The sequence below is a fragment of the Tiliqua scincoides genome, chromosome 2 (genome assembly GCF_035046505.1).
Source record: "Tiliqua scincoides isolate rTilSci1 chromosome 2, rTilSci1.hap2, whole genome shotgun sequence".
In the NCBI taxonomy this organism is placed as follows: domain Eukaryota; kingdom Metazoa; phylum Chordata; class Lepidosauria; order Squamata; family Scincidae; genus Tiliqua; species Tiliqua scincoides.
In genome coordinates, this window is record NC_089822.1 from 52,699,198 (window position 1) to 52,722,109 (window position 22,912).

Consider the following 22,912-nt stretch of genomic DNA (forward strand, 5'->3'; position numbering starts at 1 on the left):
TGTTTGTTCCGCTAGCACTGATGGCTGGAAAGGGGAAGATCCTTTTTAAACTCAGATGCACTGTTCCTTTGTAAAAGGAAGTTGTGTAATACTGAGAACTGAAAGATCGTTATTTTAGGAAGGAGCTTTTTCAGTATTGGCAACTCTTCCCCCCCCTCCAATGCAAGTACACACTGCTTGATGTATTTGTGTATGTGTTTAAATTGGTATCACTACAACTGAAACGAGACTTGGCAATATGAACAAACTAGTTCACTTACTATCGTATAGAGACGAGCATGTGGAAGAGCTGAAAGTATTCCAGGAAAACACAGTTATCTCCCAGTTTGATCTTGGGATGGTGTGGGGTGGAGTGTTTGGTGAAAGAAGGCAAAGAAGAGTTTTCATGACATCTTCAGTATAAAAGCCATTTGAACCAAAGGTATAGAGAAGGGTATGGGAAGGGAGGGTAGCTTAGAAAATGTAGGTATGCTTACATGATTGGAATTTCCTGATTTTTTCCCCCTTTTCTTCTTTGAAAGCCAGACAAGTTTCTATTCAGTAAATGGCTACTGTTAACTAACCAGATCACCAGTTTGATAGCAAACTAACAACACAGTCCTATGCATGTTTGAGAGCACGTCCCACTATGGGTAGTGGGGCTTGCCCCCAGGACAGCGTGTTTAGAATGGTAGCTTAAGAACTCCTTTCCATGACTGCAGGAAGGTTTTTCATTGTCCCATTGCAGCCCACCACCCCCACCCTCTGAAACTTCTCAGCATAGATCTTTATCCTGCTAAGCTGAACAAATGTGTGTTTCTGATGAGCTCTCAAGCCATGTGACCTGAACTGCAGCATAACTGAATGTGTTGATAAATGATTGTAATGCTGAGAGCTTCCACATGCTCCCCTTTCCTCTTCGAACAAAGGGATAACCCTGAATCCAAACTCAAACAGTTGTAAGCTGCACTAAACCTTTCTCCTATGGCAACTCTTGAGCACAGCATTCTTCTGGCAGCGCACAAGTCCCAGCCCTTTTATATAGTAAATGAATAAGCAGCAAGCATGTCATGACATGACACCAGGCTTAGAAGAAATTCTTTGAAAAGTGGTCTGACAGCTTAATCCGGAGCATGTCTTCTCACAAGTAAGTCCAGTGTGGTCAATGGGACTTACTCCCAGGAAAGTGCATATAGGACTGCAGTCTTTGAAATGCTAATTCACTAAACTGTGCAGACAGTGTCTGCTTTGCAGTGATGGTCCTGGGAGATTCATTACTTGCCAGAAGTAGTGAAAGGATTTGTGCATCTTGGGATTCCAAAGTGTGCATATGTTGTGTATTTGTGTGTACGTGCACATGTGCAAAGCACAGTTGTAAAAAAAAAAGTCACTACTGTCTTAAACATGGGAACTGGGTGTGTAGTTTCTATTTGGGGGGGGGGGGTAATGAAGGTGAAGAATAGCAGCACTTGTTTTGGTGCCAATGAAAATGTGTGTGTGTTTTGAGTTGTGTCTAAATTTAAAGTTATGCTGTTATCTAAATAGCCCTAAATATTTGGAGAATGTTTGAGAGCTAAATAAAAATTGTAGGTTGTCATTAGTCTTGGGTAAGATAGAAGAGATGACTTATCTTGAGAGGAAAATAAAACTGAAAGGAAGGAAACAAACGATAAAATCAAACGGCTGATCATGCAAAAGAGTATTTCAGTTCAGTCTGAAGCTTGTTTATTATTAGGCACTTTCACTGATATGTAGGCCAAACCTGTGCATGTTTACTCAGAAGGAAGTTCTGCTGTGTTCATTGTGGCTCACTCCTAGGTGACTCCCAGGTGACGGTAGGATTGCTAATGAAGGGCTCAAACTGATCCAACTTTCCAATGCTGATGCAGCCGTGCCAGTGGGTTGCACACTGCACTCTGTGGTGGTGGGGCAATCACAAAGGCCTCATCAAGTCTCTGCATTGTGATTGCATCGATGCTAGAAAGATGGATAGGATTGGGCCCTAATTTACTGCTTGCAAAAGCATTGCCTTTGGTCCTGATGATAGTATTCCATCCCTTTTGGATGCAGGATGCAGGGATTGTTTTCAGTCCTGCATCTTTTAAGTTAGGCAGGTAACTACAAGGGGCTGTCACCTTGATAGTGATGCTTTCCTAAGGAAATTCATTGAGCCTGCTCTCCTGCTGTCCCTTATCTTCTATTGGCTGTTTGCTTGCTGTATTTGGATTTTTTGTTTTGTCTTCAATTTTACTGTACTTCTACATTGTTCTTTAATTGCAGAAGGGTAGGATCTCCTGATAGACCTCAAGAGTGACTTGTGGCACCTATGCAAGGGTTTCTGTCACTCAGTAGCAGCAACAAAAAGGTGTCTCCCTTTTTCTTTTTGTTCTTTTCCTTTTTGAGCTGGTGTGGCTTAGTGGCTAAGAGACTGTTCTATGAATTTGGATTTCCCCAGTTCTCACCTCTGCTGTGAACTCATTACATGGCCTGTGATAAGCTACTCCCTCTTATCCTCAACTTCAGTATGGGAAACAATAAAACTTAAGTTACCATAGTGGGTTGTTGTAAGGAAAACATTAAGATAATATACATGAATTGCTTTACAGGCTTGTTCACAGCCGCCACACCAATGCAGCTGCAAAGCAGCCCTGAGGTAAGGATCAAGTTCCTTGATCAAGTTGATCAAGGATCAAGTACCTTGAGGAGGCCTCAGTGACTGCCCCCCTACCACTGGATGTTGGTACAGCTGCATTAGTACTGGAAAAGTTGGATAGGATTGGATTGGAAAAGTTGGATAGGATAGGATCGGATCTTGACTCATCAAGCTCTCCATCAGTACCCAAGATCTCTCTCCTAAGCTTACAGAGAACTCAGAACCTATCAGCTTATACAGTCAGTTCTCTTTATATGCAATTTCACTGTGAATAGATACAGTGAGGGGCAGAATTGCCATCCACTCTTGTTATCTGCAACTCTGTTCTTCTTATCCGTGAATGCTATGCTGGTGCACTCAGGGTGGGGTGGGAGCACAGCAGAGCTACAAGCAGGCATTGGTGAGAGAGGTTGTGGGAGGAGGAGAAGAGACCATGGTCTCTTCGTGAACAGAAGGCAGCGTCAGCACCGGTGGGGGGGGGTAGCAACTGCAGAATCTTGTAACCACTAGATTGCTTTCCAAACCACAGTGTTTTGTCTTCTGAATCAATAGAAATATGCTTTGTTTATATTTTCCATTAAATTTTGGCCCACAAACTATTTATAGGTATCCTCTGTATTGGGAGAAAAAAATAGATACAGCACAATGAAATTTAAGCTAAATATCCTGAAACCTAACACTCTTGGATATCTGTTGGCACTTGGTGATGGTAGGGATACATGCAAATTACCTTCCTGTTAAAATGCTTTTTATTTAATTAGAATTGATACGTTTCCACCTCTTTTGGTTGTTGTACTTTTCCATGTTGCACAAAGCAGTGGTGTTGCAACCCAGTGTGGGCAGAGGCAAGCTAAGGAGTCAGGAAGAATGTTGTCTCCAGCTTCCTTGACTTCATGAATAATGAGAAGAGAGAGAGAATGGAAAGTGAAAGGGGGTGCATAAGTTGATGTGCTTGTTCTACTAAAGAGTTGCCTTATGATAAACAGTTTTGTGAGTTTGAGGACTCAGTCCTATCCAACTCTCCAGCAGCTCCAAGGTAAGGGAATAAACATTCCCTTACTTGAGGAGGCCTCCATGACTGCCCTCCCCCCACCACTGCAAGATTCAGTGCTCATCCCATTGGCATAGCTGCATCAAAGAGAGTCTGGTCCAACAAGAAGCTGACGGAACATACCAAGATCCAGGTCTACAGAGCTTGCGTCCTGAGTACACTTCTGTACTGCAGCGAGTCATGGACTCTTCGCTCACAACAGGAGAGGAAGCTGAACGCTTTCCACATGCACTGCCTCCAACGCATCCTCAGTATCACCTGGCAGGACAAAGTTCCAAACAACACAGTCCTGGAACGAGCTGGAATCCCTAGCATGTATGCACTGCTGAAACAGAGACACCTGCATTGGCTTGGTCATGTCGTGAGAATGGGCGATGGCCAGATCCCAAAGGATCTCCTCTATGGAGAACTCGTGCAGGGAAAGTGCCCTACAGGTAGACCACAGCTGTGATACAAGGATATCTACAAGAGGGATCTAAAGGCCTTAGGAATGGACCACAACAGATGGGAAACCTTGGCCTCTGAGCATCCTGCTTGGAGGCAGGCTGTGCAGCATGGCCTCTCCCAGTTTGAAGAGACACTTGCCCAACAAACTGAAGCAAAGAGGCAAAGAAGGAAGGCCCACAGCCAGGGAGACACACCAGGGACAGACTACATTTGCTCCCAGTGTGGAAGGGATTGTCACTCTCGAATTGGCCTTTTCAGCCACACTAGACGCTGTTCCAGAACTACTTTTCAGAGTGGTTACTTACCATAGTCTTCCAAGACTGAAGGATGCCAGTGCAATGCCAAAGCTGCATCAATGCTGGAAACCTGGATAGAATTGGGCCCTAAGTCTGTGGCTTGTCTTATTATTCATGCATTTCCATTTCATTGTACAGTTGGGAAAGTGGAGAACAGACACAATCATATATAGACCACTAGGGCTGAAAGTTAGTTCATTTCATGGATTGAAAGTCGGGTTTTTTTTCTGTATGTGCGTATTCTAGTAGACACAGCAGTTGTTAAATGCCATCAGTTGCTGTCAGAGGAGTGAGAATTGACTTCCACTCATCTTTGCACTTTGATTTCATTACACAATGCTTCAATGAGATTAAACTACTATAACTTCACAAAGACTAGGCATTTATTTCAAACTGTATCCCCACCCTTTATCTTTCTATTACAGATCTTTCTGTTTGTACCTGCCCAACTCAAATGTATTGCAAAGATCAGTGCTTATAAAAATAAATGTAATTTTAGGAATACTGCTTTCATTTAATCTAAAAAAATGGCAAAGAAATGTGCTTTTATGCAAGAAAATGTCCATTATTTGTTTTAGTACCTGAACTTGTACAGTTCAGTTGCTGGGCTACACAAATTGGTGCTGGAAGGCTTCTTTTTCTCTTATGGAATCTGTTGAACCCAAGTGCTTTGTGGTTAAGGAAATGTAGAGTTCCCAACCACATTATTGATTGTGCTCTACAAGATTTGCCAAAAGGGCAATGTCCTGCCCAGGATAGCAAAGCTATTAGACTTATCTGTCCAGGTAGCACAGTTGTATGGACATCAAAAGTCGAACTTGATGCTGTTTAGAGCGGGTTGTGGTTATCATGCTATTTAAAATTGTTTCATGATGTACTGACAGAAACAGAACTATTTTGTGCACATGTATGAGTATAAACTGTTAGAGCTAAGCAGCTTAAACAATTTAAGGGCGCAATCCTAACGCCTTATGTCAGTGCTTTCCAGCACTGGCATAGCGGTGCCAATGGGACATGTGCTGCATCCTGTAATTGGGTGTCACTCACAGAGGCCTCCTCAAAGTAAGGGAATGTTTGTTCCCTTACCTCAGAGTTGCATTGCCCTTATGTCAATGCTGGAAAGCACTGACCTAAGGGGTTAGGATTGTGCCCTAAATCATTTCTGCCCAATGTTGCATAAATGCAACAGGGACCAAATGTGGGAGAAATGGGTTAATAGATCTAATTTTAATGCTTCAGGTTGCAAGAGTAAATGAAATGAAAGCAAGTGTATGAGTTGCAATCTGCTTAAGGATTCCCCAGTAGTCTTACCACTGAATGTTGAGGCTGCAAACTACGTAAATAATGAAGCCAGGATCTGAAAAACTGTAACAGCACTTCCTGGTTTCAGTTGAAACCATCTAACCAACACTGCAATTGGTTTTCCATTCTCGACACAATTTGGACAAAGCATATATTATACAGTTCAGCTACACTGCTTAATGTGGGCATTTTGCATAATTATTGCCTTCTTTGTGTGAGTTGAATCACTTCCAGTTTCATCAAGATAAAGTTGCATTTCCAAGGATTGAACAGTGGTGGTTGAACATAATCTGCAATATATGATTTAGAACTAAATTGGTAGATGTAGTAATATTTTGGTGCTTTGGTCAAAGAACATATTTAGCACTTATGTTCTTGTTTGATCTTTCCATATAGGCTTATTACTTTGACCCAGTTTTGTTCTTTCACCCCAAGCTTTTGCACATTAAATTGGAAGCAAGCTCTGCTCATGGATTCCCTGGCGATATCTGGCTGGACATCTTGGGAAACAGGATGCTGGTGTAGTTAACTTTGGCCAGATCTGGCCCCCAGCAGGGAGTCGTCTTGTGTCCCTATGTTCATTGATTGAGTAGTGCTTAACCTCAATAAACCTCTGTCTGAAGTTTGAACTCAGGCATGTTTGCTTGCTTTCCGAATCCACTAGGCCTTATTACTGAGAGGTGGAGAATTAGTATTGATAATGATATTATGAAGGAGAAGATGGTGATGATTCAAAAAGTTCACAAAGTGGTGTATAGACAAAATCAAATAATGGTTCCCTGTTCCAAAAAGGGACTCAGTCGAAAGGGACTCAGTTTGCTCAGTCGAAAAAGATGCAAAAGATCACCAGCAAATAGCCATTAGAAAAGACACTGTGCTGGGTGATGAGGGACATTTACTCTCCCCCTGCAAAATATAAGAGAAGCAGCCCCTGAAAACGTGCCTCTTTGCCCAGTAGCAGGGTACAATAGGACATATCAAATAATCGCTTTAAGTGGTGACACCTGATTAACTCAACTGGCCTAGTACATAGGCTGGTACAGTCATAATACCTCAAATTGTTTGAGTTCAATTATGCACTTCCTCTTTTCAGTCTTGATCACAGTTAAGGGTTACATCTTCCTGACAATGGTGTCTCTCAAATCACGCGAAAACCCAACACCCAGCATTTTTAACTGGCTCTGCTGTCCCTTTTATTTTGTCCTCAGTTTTTGTGACCAATCATAAGATGCCGTCTCCCAAAGCCACTGATCACTGAACCACAGTTAAAAGCCAGTGAGAACTCTTGGAGGACGTTTTGAATAACTATTTGGAAGTTAGCCTCTTGACCAGTCAGAACTGCAGGTTTGAGGTTTGCTTTGACTTCTGTTAAGCTTCCTGGATTAGGCCCTAGACCAGCATTTTGCAATGTTTGTCCCCCATCGTACCACTTTTCATGATCCACCTATTGGAAGTACCACTAGAAGTAACTGGCAGTGATGTCTACATCAGCGATTGGGGCTACAGCAATTGGGATGCACTTCCCACACTCCCTGGTTACAGTATATGTGATTTTAAAAAAAGCGAAGCAGGGCAAAGTAGTATGAGCAGCACTGGAATATTGAAGCAACCTGTTTAATACTGCAGCACCTTTTGCTTTGTTGAGGATAAATAGTCTCTTACAGGTGAGTGGGCACTTTTGAGTTAAGTGGGCACCTGCTATTTTGAAGCACGTGCACTTTTCATTTTTTAAAAGCAGAACAACATAATGCACAGTCCATAACTGCCTTTAGTCAGAAGTGAGGCCTTTAGTTATTAAGGGTAGCATTTAGAGTTGCTTGTTATGGAGGAAGAGTCCATGCTGTGGAGGAACCATTTGTATAAAGAACTTCTGTCTAGTAAAAGAATGAAAAGGTTGTCCCACGAAGTTGTCCTTCTAGCCCAGCACAGTCTACCCACAGCAGTATTCTAGAGCAGCAGTCACCAAACTTGCAACTGCTGCATAGCACAAAAATGGTCCCTGTTCAGACCAGCACTTACCATTCCACTGTACAGCTCATTAGAAACCCCTGTGATCTCTTGGGCACAACACTTCAGGGGTGCCCAAACCCTGGTCCGGGGGCCACTTGTGGCCCTCAGGGACTCTCAATTCGGCCCTCAGAAAGCCCCCAGTCTCCAATGAGCCGCTGGTCCTCCGGAGGCTTGCTGGAGCACACACTGGCCCAACGCAACCACTCTCAGCGTGAGGGTGACTGTTCAACATCTCGCATGAGCTGTGGGACGAGGGCTCCCTCCACTACTTGCTGTTTCACATCTGTAATGCAGCAGCAGCAGCAAAGGAAAGACCAGCCTTGCTTTGTGCAAAGCCTTTTAGAAGCCTTGAGCTACTGCAAGACCTTCATTAATTCATATAAGTTCCATCTTTAATGTATTCATTTATGTAAATTTGTTCAAATTTGAAATGTAAATTAATTCTTTTTTTCCTGGCGGCTGACACAGTGTCAGAGAGATGATGTGGCCCTCCTGCCAAAATGTTTGGACACCCCTGCTCTAGATAGTTGCTTCTGTAGCCCTGCAGGCTTTCTTGGCAGACGCAACTGTGGAGAGGGTTGCGCAATGGAGATCACAGGGGCTTTTTGTGAGCTGCATGGCAGAATAGTAAATAGCTGCTCACTGTGGGAAGGGTTTCAGTGTTGCGCCAGATCCAGCCTGTGGGCTGTGGTTTGATGAACGCTGTTCTAGAAGTTTAGACAGGATTTTCCCAGCCTTGTTACCTGAGTTCCTTTTTTGGTCTCAGCATTTGCACCTAGAGTATTCTGCTTCCGAAGCTTGTGTTCCACCATTTCCGCCGCATCTCAAAAAAGGCATAGTGGAAATGGAAAAGGTGCAAAAGAGAGCGACTAAGATGATTACTGGGCTGGGGCACCTTCCTTATGAGGAAAGGCTACGGCGTTTGGGCCTCTTCAGCCTAGAAAAGAGGCGCCTGAGGGGGGACATGATTGAGACATACAAAATTATGCAGGGGATGGACAGAGTGGATAGGGAGATGCTCTTTACACTCTCACATAACACCAGAACCAGGGGACATCCACTCAAATTGAGTGTTGGGAGAGTTAGAACAGACAAAAGGAAATATTTCTTTATTCAGCATGTGGTTGGTCCGTGGAACTCCTTGCCACAGGATGTGGTGATGGTGTCTAGCCTAGACGCCTTTAAAAGGGGATTGGACAAGTTTCTGGAGGAAAAATCCATTACAGGTTACAAGCCATGATGTGTATGCGCAACCTCCTGATTTTAGAAATGGGCTATGTCAGAATGCCAGATGCGAGGGAGGGCACCAGGATGAGGTCTCTTGTTATCTGGTGTGCTCCCTGGGGCATTTGGTGGGCCGCTGTGAGATACAGGAAGCTGGACTAGATGGGCCTATGGCCTGATCCAGTGGGGCTGTTCTTATGTTCTTATGTTCATTAGGCCCAAATCCTGACCCACTTTTCAGCACTGGCATAGCTGTTCCAATGGGACGAGTGCTGCATCCTGCAGTTGGGGGGCTACCACAGAAACCTCCTCAATGTACGGGAATGTTTGTTTCCTTACCTTGGAGCTGCATTGCACTTATGTCGGTGCTGGACAGTAGGTTAGGATTGTGCCCGTAGCCACTTCCCAAGTGCCGTGTTTTCTTGAGTATGGTACTTTTTATAAATAACAAAAATGTGACTTGTGTAGGAGTTTATGGAAAGCATGAACTTACAACCACTATAAGCTTCTTACGTGTGGTTGCAAAGTTCTACGTATGAGTCTGTGTATTTGGAATGTAGCATGACCGTGGTGGGCAGTTATCTAGAAGCCCAGAATAATCTTATCTGATAGACAGCTCAATTCACTGCAACTCCTTGCACAGTGGCAATGTGGCATCCCTCTGCATCCTGCATGGGAGTTTCAGCCACTGGAGGCCTCCTTCAAGTAAGGGAACATTTGTTTGAACAGGATAAGCCAATCCATGAGGTCTGCTTGAACCTGTGCCAGTGAAGTGCATGTCAGCCTGAGTGGGGGAACCAGGAGGGGGGCTGGGTTTCAGCATGTACTGCTGCTGTACAAACTGTTCCCTTACCTGATCCCAATCTGACCTCCTTCCTGCCACTCCCTGCTCCTTTCCCAGAAAGGAAATCCATTATGCCACTTTTTAGATGAACATGTTGTAATATATATTTTTTTCCTGGATGAAATTCAGATTTGCAGTTCATTCCAGTACAGGTATGCGTCACTTAACAATGGGGATACATTCTCTGAAATGCATCATTAGGCTCATTCAGAGCTGTCTGAAACATAATTGACTGGCGGCCAGGTAGCACACTAGAATGCCCTGCAGTACCACAGCCAATGCTGACCCATGACCCACTAAGAATCAAGTTGCAACCCACTGGTCACAGCTTACAAAAGACCCAGAAAGTTTTTAAGCTCCATTACAATTGTATGGGACCACTGTCATATATGTGGTCTGTCCTTGGCCCAAAGGATGTTATGTGACATGTACATGTATTTGCTGATATATCTGACAGCTGCTTAAGAAGCCTTTTCTCTTCTGTTTTAGTTATAGATCTATGCATAACAGAGAAGATGCTATTTGTGAAGGTAGTAACCCCCTGCTACCTGAGGTAATAGCCAACTTGTAAGTTGCAAACTAAGAATCACTGATACATCAGTCCATGGAAGATTCTCAATAACATTCATGTTCTCTCTTTACACATAGAAAATTGATGTTGGGAGTGTGGCAGAGGAAGTTCCAGCTGATCTGGACGCTAAACAATTTGTATGGGGAAAAATACTGATTATCGAGTTTGTGTCAGGAATTTTATTAATTCCAAATCTTATGAGTGAGTGGGTTTCAGGGGAAAATAAGGGTCTATATACAACTCTGCCTCAGGACATCAGATCCAGCTAAACTGGTTATATGTAGGCTATGTAAATAAAATGAAGTGGCAAGATGTTCAGTTCTGGAATAGATTATCTAGTCCTGCATGGTTCAGACAGATGCAGGTGTGAATGACTGCTAGACCTCACCAGCGTCATTGTACGTTAATTTTTCTAGCCCTTTTTGTGCTCTGTTACACCTTCACCACATCCTGTGACAAATTTCCTTCACAGCCTCTTATACTTTTTAAATGGAGAAATAAAGAAGTTTAAGCACTTCTGCCAGAAAGGAGAGAAAAGAGTGCTTAGAGCCTTTCTGTGTGTTCTGTTAAGTTCCTCTCTTAAGGAAGATTTTTACATATATTCTAGAATTTGCATGTATAGCATTTTACTTTGCTGCCAATGTATTCTGGAGCAACATGGTTATAAATTCTTGAAAACCTATACCTTAAATGGAAAGTCTATAATTCCCATTTAAATTCCCTGTGCATTAAAAGAGCTTATCATAAAATAAAACTAGCAGTTAGTAGAATATTAATACACTTACTTTTCTAATGCTGTAGGAGAGGTAATGACCAGGCAAGAGACTTCTGTAAATTCAAAAGGATTCATGTTTTTCTCCGCTCAGGCCACAGCTGTATTAGAATTGACTAACAAAGGCATGTGTGAGGAGGCAGACTTGTATAAACTTCTGTGAAATAGAGACTTTTGCATGTTTATTGATTGAAAAGCAGTATATGATACAGAATAGCTTTCTTGAAAAGTCCAGGTAGTTGGGATATATAATTTCCTAGGAATCTGCCATGTACTGAGTCAGACCATTTGTTAAACTAAGGGCGCAATCCAGAGGAGGACTTGGGCTGGCGCAAGTCCCTTGCGCCGGCCCAGAAGAGTCGCAAACATGCCATAAAGCACGTTTGCGCCTCAACAGGTGTAAGCCACACCGGCACACAGAGGTGCGCCAACACACAGAGACTGAATCCAGCCTCTGTGCCAGCTTATGCAGCGAGCCTTGCATTGGCCCAGCGTTCCTGGGCTGGGGGAGGGTGGGTGGCCCCAGGGGTGGGCGGGCAGGCAGCAGGAGGCAGGGCTGGGATCCAGCAGTTATGTCGGATCCCAACCCCCCGTTCCCCGGGAGTTTGGAGCGGGTCACGCTCCGCTCTCTTCAAACTTGTGCCACCTCAGGAGGTGATGCAAGTCTGAGGAGACCCATAGGGGCAAGGGGAAAAGTTTCCCCTTACCTCTGACTGAGCTGCTTATTCCGCGCTGGATACAGCACAAGCCTCTTGGCGGAGCTGTGAGATGCAACAAGATGTTTCAACAGGAACACAAGTTAGATGAATGCATTTACTTAGAGTCATTCTTCCCCACTGCTCTGCTATAGACTTTATTTTTGTTGTCTTGTGGCTGTTAAACTTTGGCTTCTTGAAATGTGGGATCTAGAAGTTTCACTTGCAATTTTTCAATTTCCCTTGGCATTCTCCTCACTGTAGTAAACTGTGCTCTGGTCTAATTCCTCTTCCTTTCACTTCTGCTTGCTTCCTTCCTGCCTTAACTTATCTTTTATCTTGGTATTCATACACACTGCTACTTACTCCTTTACTCCTGCTTGTCCGCTTCCTTAACCTATCTCTATCCAAATGCACTATTATATTATCTCTGATCTTTCTTTCTTTCTTTCTTTCTTTCTTTCTTTCTTTCTTTCTTTCTTTCTTTCTTTCTTTCTTTCTTTCTTTCAATTTAGGCTGTTAATTTCTCCTCATTGCTTTGTTCTCAGAAGTGCTATTTGTTGCACAGAAAAAAATAGACTTCATGTAAATAAGAGAAAATACAGTACTATGTAAATCAGTTGTCCTATATTTGGATTGAATACTGCCCAAACTCGTTTGAAATGAAATGGTAGCAGTTTGAAATGAAATGGTAGCATGAGTGATCAGGGGTGGGATGGGGTGGGCTGGCATCACCTATAGTGATAAATGTCCTAACCCCAAGATAGATCTTTTTCTTTGTACCATTAAATTTGATTTAAAAGCATTCTGGTCAGATAGTCACCAAACGGGCCTGTTGTATCTCTGTCAGCAGCTCCGTGGAGAAATTGGGCAAACTATTATTGGTTTAATATACTTTGGTTGCCTTCCTGTGTTCTACTACACAGTCTTTGTATGATGCAGATATTTGTGAAGCTCTGTATTTCCAATATAAGGGGCAATATTACATACATTACATACATATTACAATATTACATACATTACATTACATAAGATATATAAGTGATGTGTATTTTAATTTCAGTCAGGACTTTCTGCAATTTGTGGATTTGTTGCTCTCGGCAATGAACCAGTAAAAGCCCAGTAAGAGCATTCAAATTGCAAGGCAGTAAATATAATTTGGAAAGTTTACAGATTTGAGAATGCAGATCTGATAGTCGTTGTCTAGAAGGAAGAACATATCCATAGGTAATTTTTAGTGCCCATTTATATTAACTCTTTACTGCTCATACGCACATACAGGGCCCAATGCTATGGGCCTGCTGCACCACTGGAACTCATGTTCCGGCAGTGCAGCATTCTTTATGGCGGTTGCAAAAAGCAGCCCACCGTTCCATGCCGCCAGCGTGCTGCTGCAAGTGCCCGCAAGCCAGCTTTCTGCAAAGAAGCCTCAGTGCTGGTAAGCTGGTGCAAGGGGTGGGCAGAACAGGGGGAAGACTGGAAAAGGGTGGCAGCAGTGCCTCCAATATCCTGCTTTCTTTCTTGGCCTTGATCTGCCTCCCTGAGTACACTCAGACTAGCTCCAGCAAAATCACTCGTACAGGTCCAAGTAGACCTATTGCAGCATTGGAGTCTTACTCCTAGGCAAGGGAACAAACATTTCTTTACCTGGAAGAAACTTGTAGGACCTCTCCCCTCTGAGCATGAAGCATGTACTCTGATGGTGCAGGCTGCAGCTGCATGGGGGGAGGTTTATATAGGAATGAGCTTGGCAGTTACATTACCCAGTTGCATTTCTCAACATTCCATTGAAAAGTATCAATATGAAGTGATATAGAAGGTCTGTCCATTCTCATTTATGTGTAAATTCTTACTTTTTGCTGCAGACCATTGATAAAGTGAAGGGATTCAATCCAATGTTTATTTCAAGACCCACTTCTAATTTCTTGAATGGAATTTGAGTTCTCATTCATTGAATTGAGGGTGCAGTCCTAACCCCCGGTTTAGGCCGGCACAAGTCACTTTAGAGTTGGGGAGACCAGCGCAAGGAGTTGCACTGGCCTCCCTGCACCGGATCCAGGTCTGGCAAGATAAGTTTGCGTTGGCCGACGCAGGGTTCTGGGGGAGGGCAGGAAGGATGTAGGGAGGAGACGATTCGGGCGGGGAGAAGGCAGGCAGTGGGCATTCCCGGGGGCGGGGGAGTAGGAGGCAGGACCAGGATCCAGCAGTTATGCCAAATCCTGACGCCATTCCCTGGCAGATCCAAATAGACCCATTGGGGCCAGCCGCAGTGCAACACAGGGTAAGGGGAAAGTTTTCCTCTTGCCTGGGGCTGCGCCACTTCTGGCCCCAAACTTGCGCTGGATACAGCGCAGGCTCACTGGCCTGCCTGCTCCAGTGCACATTAGGATTGGGCTGTAAGTTTGTCTGTATTCTGCTTCACCGTTGCAGTTGCCCACTGCTACACATTTATCATGGCTTATTCAGCAGTGGCATTTCCTTTCAGTGTTTTGTTCAAGGAATTGAAACTGCTGTTTTCAAATTGCAAAAGTTTAGAAAAGCCAACTGAAAATCAATTCAGCGAAGTAGCAGGGTTCACCAGAACCTTGGAGGTAAATGTGGATGAAAGTTCCCCATAGTCGGTACAGAGGACATTTCTCTCTCTGCAAAGATACTCCTTGCCCATCAGATCAACTGGAAACCTATCTTTTCAAAACCTTTATTAAGCACCATGCAGTAGTGAGGGCTGATGAGAAACAGTTTAGAACTGAGTTAGCATGGTGTGCTAGGGAACATGAATGTCACTATGTTGTCAGACTATCACTATTTGATAGTATAATGAGCAGGAATTGTAGATGTTAATATTCTCAAGGGGAAAAATACCACTAGAGATAGATTTTCAATGTGCTGTAATTTCTTTCTGAAGAGTGTTCCTAGTAACAAATTCCAGAGGGATCTTGTCTGTTCCACTTAGATTCTGTCTTTTCGGGGCCTGTGACAATTCTTTACAATGCTTATAGGTACCCCTGCATGGATCAGTGTTAGCACAAGTAAATGGGATTTGCTTGAAACTTTTTCAGACTCTGTAATGTTTTTGTATTATTCGTGCCAAAAATCATTTATCTCACAGCATCAATGAACGTTCCTCACCTAACACACACACACGCACACTCTTCAGGGATATCAACTCTGCATTCTGTGCAGTCATCTGACATAAGCAGTGAACCTCAATCTGCTGCTTGGGGCTTCAATATCTTTGATGAGTTCACCGACTACAGCATCAGTTATCAGAGCAGAGGCTGGTGGAAGGCTACTCAAAGCCACAACAGTCTGTTGCAACAAAAACAAGAAAGACCCTTTTAACATACTGAAGACTAGCAAATTTATTTCAGCACAAGCTTTTATGGACTACTATCCACTTCATTTGATACAGGTTCATCATGAGATGCTAATGGGATCATGCACACATCAGATGAAGTGGACGACGTAGTCCAAAGAAGCTTTTGCTGAAATGAATGACTTAAAGCGCAATCCTATCTCGGAAGCTAAGCAGGGTCAGGCCTGGTTAGTACTTGGATGGGAGACCGCCTGGGAATACCGGGTGCTGTAGGCTTCTACCATAGTCTTTCGAGACTGAAGGTTGCCAACCATCTTGCGCTGGAACAGGCAAGCTGGGAGGCTTGCGCTGTATCCAGCACGAGATAGGGCTGCAAAGTGGCTCAGCCGAAGGTAAGGGGAAACTCTTCTCATTACCCCCAGTTAAGCCACTGCAGCCCCTATGCAAGGGAGGGCACCAGGATGAGGTCTCTTGTTATCAGGTGTGCTCCCTGGGGCATTTGGTGGGCCGCTGTGAGATACAGGAAGCTGGACTGGATGGGCCTATGGCCTGATCCAGTGGGGCTGTTCTTATGTTCTTATGTTCAACTTTCCAGCACTGACATAAGGGCAATGCAACTCTGAGGTAAGGGAACAAACATTCCCTAACCTTGAGGAGGGCTCTGTCACTGCCACCCAACTGCAGGATGCAGCACATGCTCCACTAGCACAGCTATGCCAGTGCTGAAAAGTTGGTTAGGATTGCGCCCTATCATCCTTACTCTTTCTTAGAGCAATATGATTCAAATAAAGTTGTCTGTTAAGTGATCTCAGTTGCTGCTCACAAAATAGATCACAATGGTTTTTCTAGCATTAGAGTAAGCTCATCTGTGAAAATCAGGATATAAAAGACATGCACAGCTTATATGAGGTTTAAAATATACTGTTTAGACTGAGCCTAATAGCAGAATCTTTGTCATGAGCACAGTAGGATGTCTTGGAAAAATTCCAAGTTACAGAATATGATCTGTAGGAGTTCCCCAGATGTGGTAGTTGAACAAGGAATACAGTCTTACAGTTCATCCGCCAGTAGTCTGAACAAATATTTTCCTCTAGGCGAGACATACACATAAAATTTGATGCTAATCCATATGTATTTGGTTATTTGGCAATCTTTTATCTCAGATGGAGAAATATTCGCACTGGATGTTGCAGAACAAAAATCCAAATCTTTCTGTGGGCTGGTAATATATATTCCTTCAATGTATTTCTCCAGTATGTTGGATGTACATAACTTTCGAGGAGTTTGTCTGAAATAGCCCTCTTCTATCAACCAGAATAACACGGTCTAGGCTGGAGGATTGTTTTCAAACTTTGGTGCATGTATGTGTTCTTTTTTTTTACATACTGGAACAATTTGCGGAAAAACAATTCTCCTTGGGTGAAAATGAGCTGCTAAAATTATCATGTGTTGACTGTGCTACCTTAGAAATATACAGAGGAATGTACCTTACGTATCTCTTATGTGAGCCTACCAAATATAAGCAGCGTCCTGTGGACTTGTTGGGTTGTATAGGATACAACCTATCCAAAATGCTCAACGACAGTTCTGTTTAAACCACAAAACCATTACGGGTGAGTTGATGCTGTATTGATGGGCCTTGAATACAAGACAGATGTTCTCCGACTAAATATAGCGTGAGATGCATATAAAGGTTGGTTCCTACAATAGTTTTCAGCCAGAGTGCAGTCCCCATTGTCACATTGATACATTTGCAGTGTGTTGAAAGATAATGATCTGCTCCTGATCCCCACAGGGCTTATGAGACTGCTGTAACAAGACTCGTGAATTCAGGGAATAATTCACCTTTGTGTTAATTATAAGTTTAATTATGTAGTATATCTGTATCATGGAAAAAATTATGAACTAGTTGTTGCTCATGTGAATGTGAAAACATGAATGTATATGAAGTCTGAAGGTCCTCTTGTTATTGCTGACACAACTTTCTTATGAATCCAAAATGGAATAGTAGAATGACAATCCAGAAACTAGTTATTGCTGTAGCCTTGTGAACTTAGAAGTCTATACTTAGTGCTTTAAGTACTGTATTTTCATGAGCTGCTACATATTTGTTTGGTGACTGGGATAGAATTCATTATTGGAAACAGGATTTTTTTTTCCTACCAAGTAAAGCATAACAAATGTTTGTGTTAAGAGATATTTTAAAACATCAAATGTGACCGTTCTTTTTTTTTTTTTTTAAGCATTGCCTGGTTTAAAATGAAATGAGAGTTGAGTACAAACATGTTGAAGCAAAATCTATAGTTATAATTTCTTAAAATTTAGTTGATAACTTCCTATCAAAAACATTTAGTTAAAGATTACTTTTTAAAAACAGGAGCATTGCAGGAAATATTTGTCTTTTGAGGTTAGGCATTATAAATATGACGCAAATCTTCTAATGGACTTGATACGAGGGAGCGAGTGAGGGCACATCAACGCAGGCATAGACACCTGGTGCTTGAGTTCAGACAAAAACATCCCTGCATACCACACAATCACCTGCTATTGGTGTCTCAGTGCAACATTGGGGGTCCAATTATCTATATTCTGCAGTTTTCCCAAGTTCTCAAATTATAAATGAAGGTTTGTTTTTTCTACCAAACTAGTTGAACATTTGTTACATGATATGTTTCCCATATCTGTTTATGTGCTTTACCAAGTAACTACTTCTCTTGCTTCTGGAACATCTGGGCACTTTGTAGAAGTAAATATTCCCTTACCTAGAGGAGACCTCCAGCCTTTTCCTAACCTGTGCTGGATATGGTGTAGGCCACTTGGCCCAAGTGCACCAGCGCAGGTAGGATTGGGCTGCCATTGAATGTGTTGTGATGTAGGCCATTATATCTATGTCTAGAGACAAATCCTAACCTCAGTAGTATTAAGGTCCTAGTGAGTTTTAGTTTTAGTATATTTTAATGGTTTCATGAATGATTTGACTTTTTGGTTAAAAAATATCTGACACATAAGTAGAAAATTGAAAAAAAATTGAAATCTTCTGTTACATTGACTTTTGGTTATTTAAATTGTCTTAGGACTCAATCCTAACCCCTTATGTCAGTACTTTCCAGCACTGGCATAGCGGTGCCAATGGGGAATGTGCTGCATCCTGCAGTTGGATGTCACTCACAGAGGCCTCCTCAAAGTCAGGGAATGATTGTTCCCTTACCTCAGAGCTGCACTGACATAAGGGGTTAGGATTGCGCCCTTAATCTGAAATCATATAGTGTGAATTGAAGTCGCTTATCCATGCTCAATTTTTTTCTTCCAGTGGCAACAGATGTCTTCAATTCCAAAAGTTTGGCCATTCAGGCCCAGAAGAAAATCCTTGGCAAAATGGCATCCAAATCGATAGCAAATGCTTTGATCGATGATACTAGCAGTGATGTGTTGGACGAACTCTACAGAGTAACAAGGGAATACACACAAAACAAGAAAGAGGCCGAGAAGGTCATTAAAAATCTCATCAAGACTGTTATCAAGTTAGCCATCCTCTACAGGAATAACCAGTTTAATCAGGAAGAAATCATTCTTATGGAGAAGTTCAAGAAGAAGGTTCACCAGCTGGCTAAGACTGTGGTTAGCTTCCATCAGGTGGACTATACCTTTGACAGGAATTTTTTGTCAAAACTGTTGAACGAGTGCAGAGAGCTGCTTCATCAAATCATCCAGCGTCACTTAACTGCAAAGTCTCACGGACGTGTCAACAATGTGTTTGATCACTTCTCAGATTGTGAATTTTTGGCTGCCTTATACAATCCATTCGGATCTTACAAGTCTCATTTGCAGAAACTCTGTGATGGTGTCAACAAAATGCTAGATGAAGGAAATATATAATATATATATTTGCCCTTATATTGCCCAATTGATATATATATATATATCAATATAGATTGCTCATGTATCCATAGGTGGAGAACTGTTGATGCCTCATTGATTCAGTGAAGGAAGAAAGGTCTAGTAAATTGTACAGGTGATGATAAAGGTGGTGATATCAAACAGATGCTTAGAGAAGTCTTCAACAAACTGATTCATTTATTTCCACTTGCCTGTCGCTATTCCCTGTGATATGTAAAATACTGCAAAACCGATTTTAAAGCAAAAAACTTTAAACCGTGGAATAATAAAGGCATGATACAAACCGGCTCAAGTGAATAGGGCTTTGTAAAATAGGCGAGGAAACTGTATAGCTAGATATTCCAAATGCATATTTCTACATGTAGAAGAATATTTTTAATTCATCCAAAGATTGGTATTTTTATACAACAGAAATACATATATGCGAACTGGAGTTACATTTCACAAAACATACTTGTTTAAATCCATATATGCTATACATGAAAGCTTAGGTCACATTGGGCGCAATCCTAGCCCAGTTTCCAGCACCGATATAGGGGCAATGCAGCTCCAAGGTAAGGGAACAAACATTCCCTTACTTTGAGGAGGGCTCCTTGAGTGCCCCCCCCCAGCTGCAGGATGCAGCACATGTCCCATTGGCACAGCTATGCCAGTGCTGGAAAAGTGGGTTGGGATTTGGGCCATTGTCTTACTGCAAACTGTTATGAGGCTTCAGTCTTATACACACTTTTCTGAGAGCAAGTCCCACTGAACACAGTGGGGCTTACTTCTGAATAGACACACATAGAATCATAGTATTAGAGTTGGTTGATATATGAGATAGTTAAGAACCATGCAGTCACCACTGAAATATGTGGAAATGCCATGAAGATATGTAGAATATGCTTCCTTGGTGTGGATCAAAAACTCCTCATGGATAATGTATACATGGGTGGGGGGGGAGTTCTTCAAGCTGCTTCTATGCTGTTATCCTAGTGCAGGAATATATACCACCCATCTAAGCTTTACACAAATGTGCTTCCATAGAAGCTACTGTAGGCACAGCTCTAAACCTCGTGTTATGGGCTGGAGGTGGCTCATGTTAACCTGCCCTTCATCAGAGCTAAGGTTAATCTGTAGTACAATACCTTTACATTACTTATTAAATGCTTTATATGAATTTGATTGATTCTGAATTATTGCTTCTTAATTAGCTGCAGTAATATAGCATGACCAGGAAATCTGCATGCTAGTAATATATGGCCTCCCTCCTGCTTGGTACAGGTGTGCCCCCATATCTACGGGGATTCCATTCTGGAACACACACACCCCCACAGTTATGTGCTCTGCCTCCAGAGAGTGCATGCTGCAGTGTGGGGCAGGGTGCGCACAGACCCGGTCTGTGGAGTAGTGAATCTGTAGGTGCAGGATCTGCAAATATCAGGGGGCCCCCCCATACTCTGTCTACTTGAAATAAAGCTTAGGTTAGTCCAACATTACTGTAATCCCCAGAAGACTTGCTTTAAAACAGTGACAGTTACTTGCAGGGTTTTCTCCCCTGACATGCGCACATACACCTGCACCTTAATGTGCACATGTATCTGCAATAACCTCTTGTTCATTTCTATAGAAATGAACTTCAGATCGGTCTCACACACAAGTCATCCATGCGTGTGTATGACTATAAATAAAAACACATGTGAATATAAATAAATAAATATAAATATATATTTATAAATAAATATTTATATTTATATAAATATAAATATTTATTTATAAATAAAACACATGTGAATTGTTCTGTGAGAGGCAGAATGCAACAATCAGCAGAAAATGGTGAGCTGTGGTTTTAATCTAATCTTAATTTTTAACTTAAAACAAATTTTAAGGGATGGGGAAACAAGCTTATAGCATATGCATAGTTTTAATCGGAAATGTTCTTCATTTGGGGTGAAAGTAGGGCTTTCCAAACACTGGAATATACTGCAGTTGTAAAGCTTGTGCACTTCAAGCAACTGAGAATAACCAGCTAAGATGCTGATAAAGAATTTGTGTGTTTATTTAATTGCCAATATTTTTGCTGTTTTTATGAGTAAACAAGAATATTTGCACTGTACATTTTGTGCATGATTTTCTGTTGCATAACAGCCCTAAAATCCTAAAATTTTATGGAGCGTGAGCAACATAATTCAATCCAAGCTGGGGTTTTGTGTCTACTTGAAAGAGTTCTAATGATTGGTGGACAATATTAAGTTGCAACGATGGCTGGGTCCTTTCTCCATGTTTTGACAAGATGCATACTTTTAGTGCTGCCTGAAGCAATCTAATTCCCCTATGCTTATCTCCTTCCATCATCATAGCCTGACTTAACTCTGTTAGGAGTTATTCGAATGCTCTGGACACCAACTATATTGGACTGCTGGCCTCTTTGTATGTTATGTCCCTGAGATATGGTGAGGGACAACAAGAACATGCTGGCTATACATGGGTCCTGCACTTCTTGGCCACTCTTCCTGCTCTTCATGTATTTGGCATTTGTCTGCAGAGGCAAGCTGTCAAATTCAGGAGAAAATGTGGCTTTTCATCATGTAATTTTGGATTTCCTCTGGGATATACTGTAACATCTTAGGGGAAGTCCATTGTCTAGCAGGAGAACATCAGTTCAGTGGAAAAATTACTAATGAGCTTTGTTACCTATTTTTTCCATGAGTCCTTTTTTGCATATCTTTACATAGCTATAAGGTTTTTTTGCTTGGGCAAGAAGACTGCAGGGAACAATGTACTTTCCAATTTTGAAGAATTGTAACCATTATACTGTACTAGATTCGACACAACTCTAAAAATGGAAGATCCCATGTCAGCCCCATTAACAGGTACTCTTGTCCAATATAAAATCCAAATTGAGGAGAATAAATGTACAGTACTTCCCCATTTAGTCTTAATAGTATTGTCCAAGACAAAAGCATTCTTCCAGTACTTTCTGTATGGTGTTCTTCCCCAATCCCTAAACAGGCTTGGTATTCTTTCTCAAGATCTGATCAGGAGCCACGTATTGATTGATGTATTATTTTACCTTGTGCCACAGGACGCTGTATCCTTAATGTCTTGCCCTCAAAGTACTATGATGTATCCTGTTTGTTTGTTTTTCCCCATTAGCACTTTAATACCTTGATCTTCATGTTTTCTGAATTCTATTTTTAAAATACAGACTTTTGTTTAGAACTTTATGATCAAGGACAAATTTTAGCCTTGTCTACTTTTGGAGTTGCATGTGCTTTCAACCACCCCCAAAAGCCATGTTCTAGTAATAACTTTATTAGAGCCAACCAAAAAGACAAACAACTTTGAGCAGAAAGCTTTCAAATTTATCAGGCTAGATGGAGAAAGGCAAGCAAAAAGGGGTATGTGCACCTGCATTTTGTAAGTATTAAGATGGAATAAAACCCTTGACTTCCGATGAGCAGACTTCCCTCAAATGAGAAGGCTGGTTAGAAGGAGGTTGAAAGGGAAGGTAAAAAGAGTCCAGTCTCTACAGAGAGCATGGAGGTTGCTCAAAACAACAGTAATAGAGGCCCAGCAGAATTGTATACCGCAAAGGAAGAAGGGCTCGACTAAGTCCAGGAGGGTGCCCGTATGGCTAACCACCCAAGTTAGAGAGGCCGTAAAGGGCAAGGAAGCTTCCTTCCGTAAATGGAAGTCTTGCCCTAATGAGGAGAATAAAAAGGAACATAAACTGTGACAAAAGAAATGTAAGAAGGTGATACGGGAGGCCAAGCGAGACTATGAGGAACAGTCTCATAGGAACAGTCTCAACAGTCTATGAGGGCCAGCAGCATTAAGGGGAATAATAAAAGCTTCTTCAAATATGTTAGAAGC

General features: G+C 42.2%; 1 protein-coding gene across 2 annotated transcripts in view; it reads left to right on the forward strand.

The window, feature by feature from the left end:
* TNFAIP8 (TNF alpha induced protein 8) overlaps positions 1-21,101 on the forward strand; it is a 46,373-nt gene extending 25,272 nt beyond the window's left edge. For both annotated transcript variants that reach the window (XM_066613987.1, XM_066613986.1), the window contains exon 2: positions 18,471-21,101. In XM_066613987.1, the coding sequence (XP_066470084.1) occupies positions 18,471-19,036 (566 nt within the window). In that variant the 3' untranslated portion in view covers positions 19,037-21,101. The remainder of the gene's footprint in view (positions 1-18,470) is intronic.
* The last annotated feature ends 1,811 nt before the right edge of the window (positions 21,102-22,912 follow it).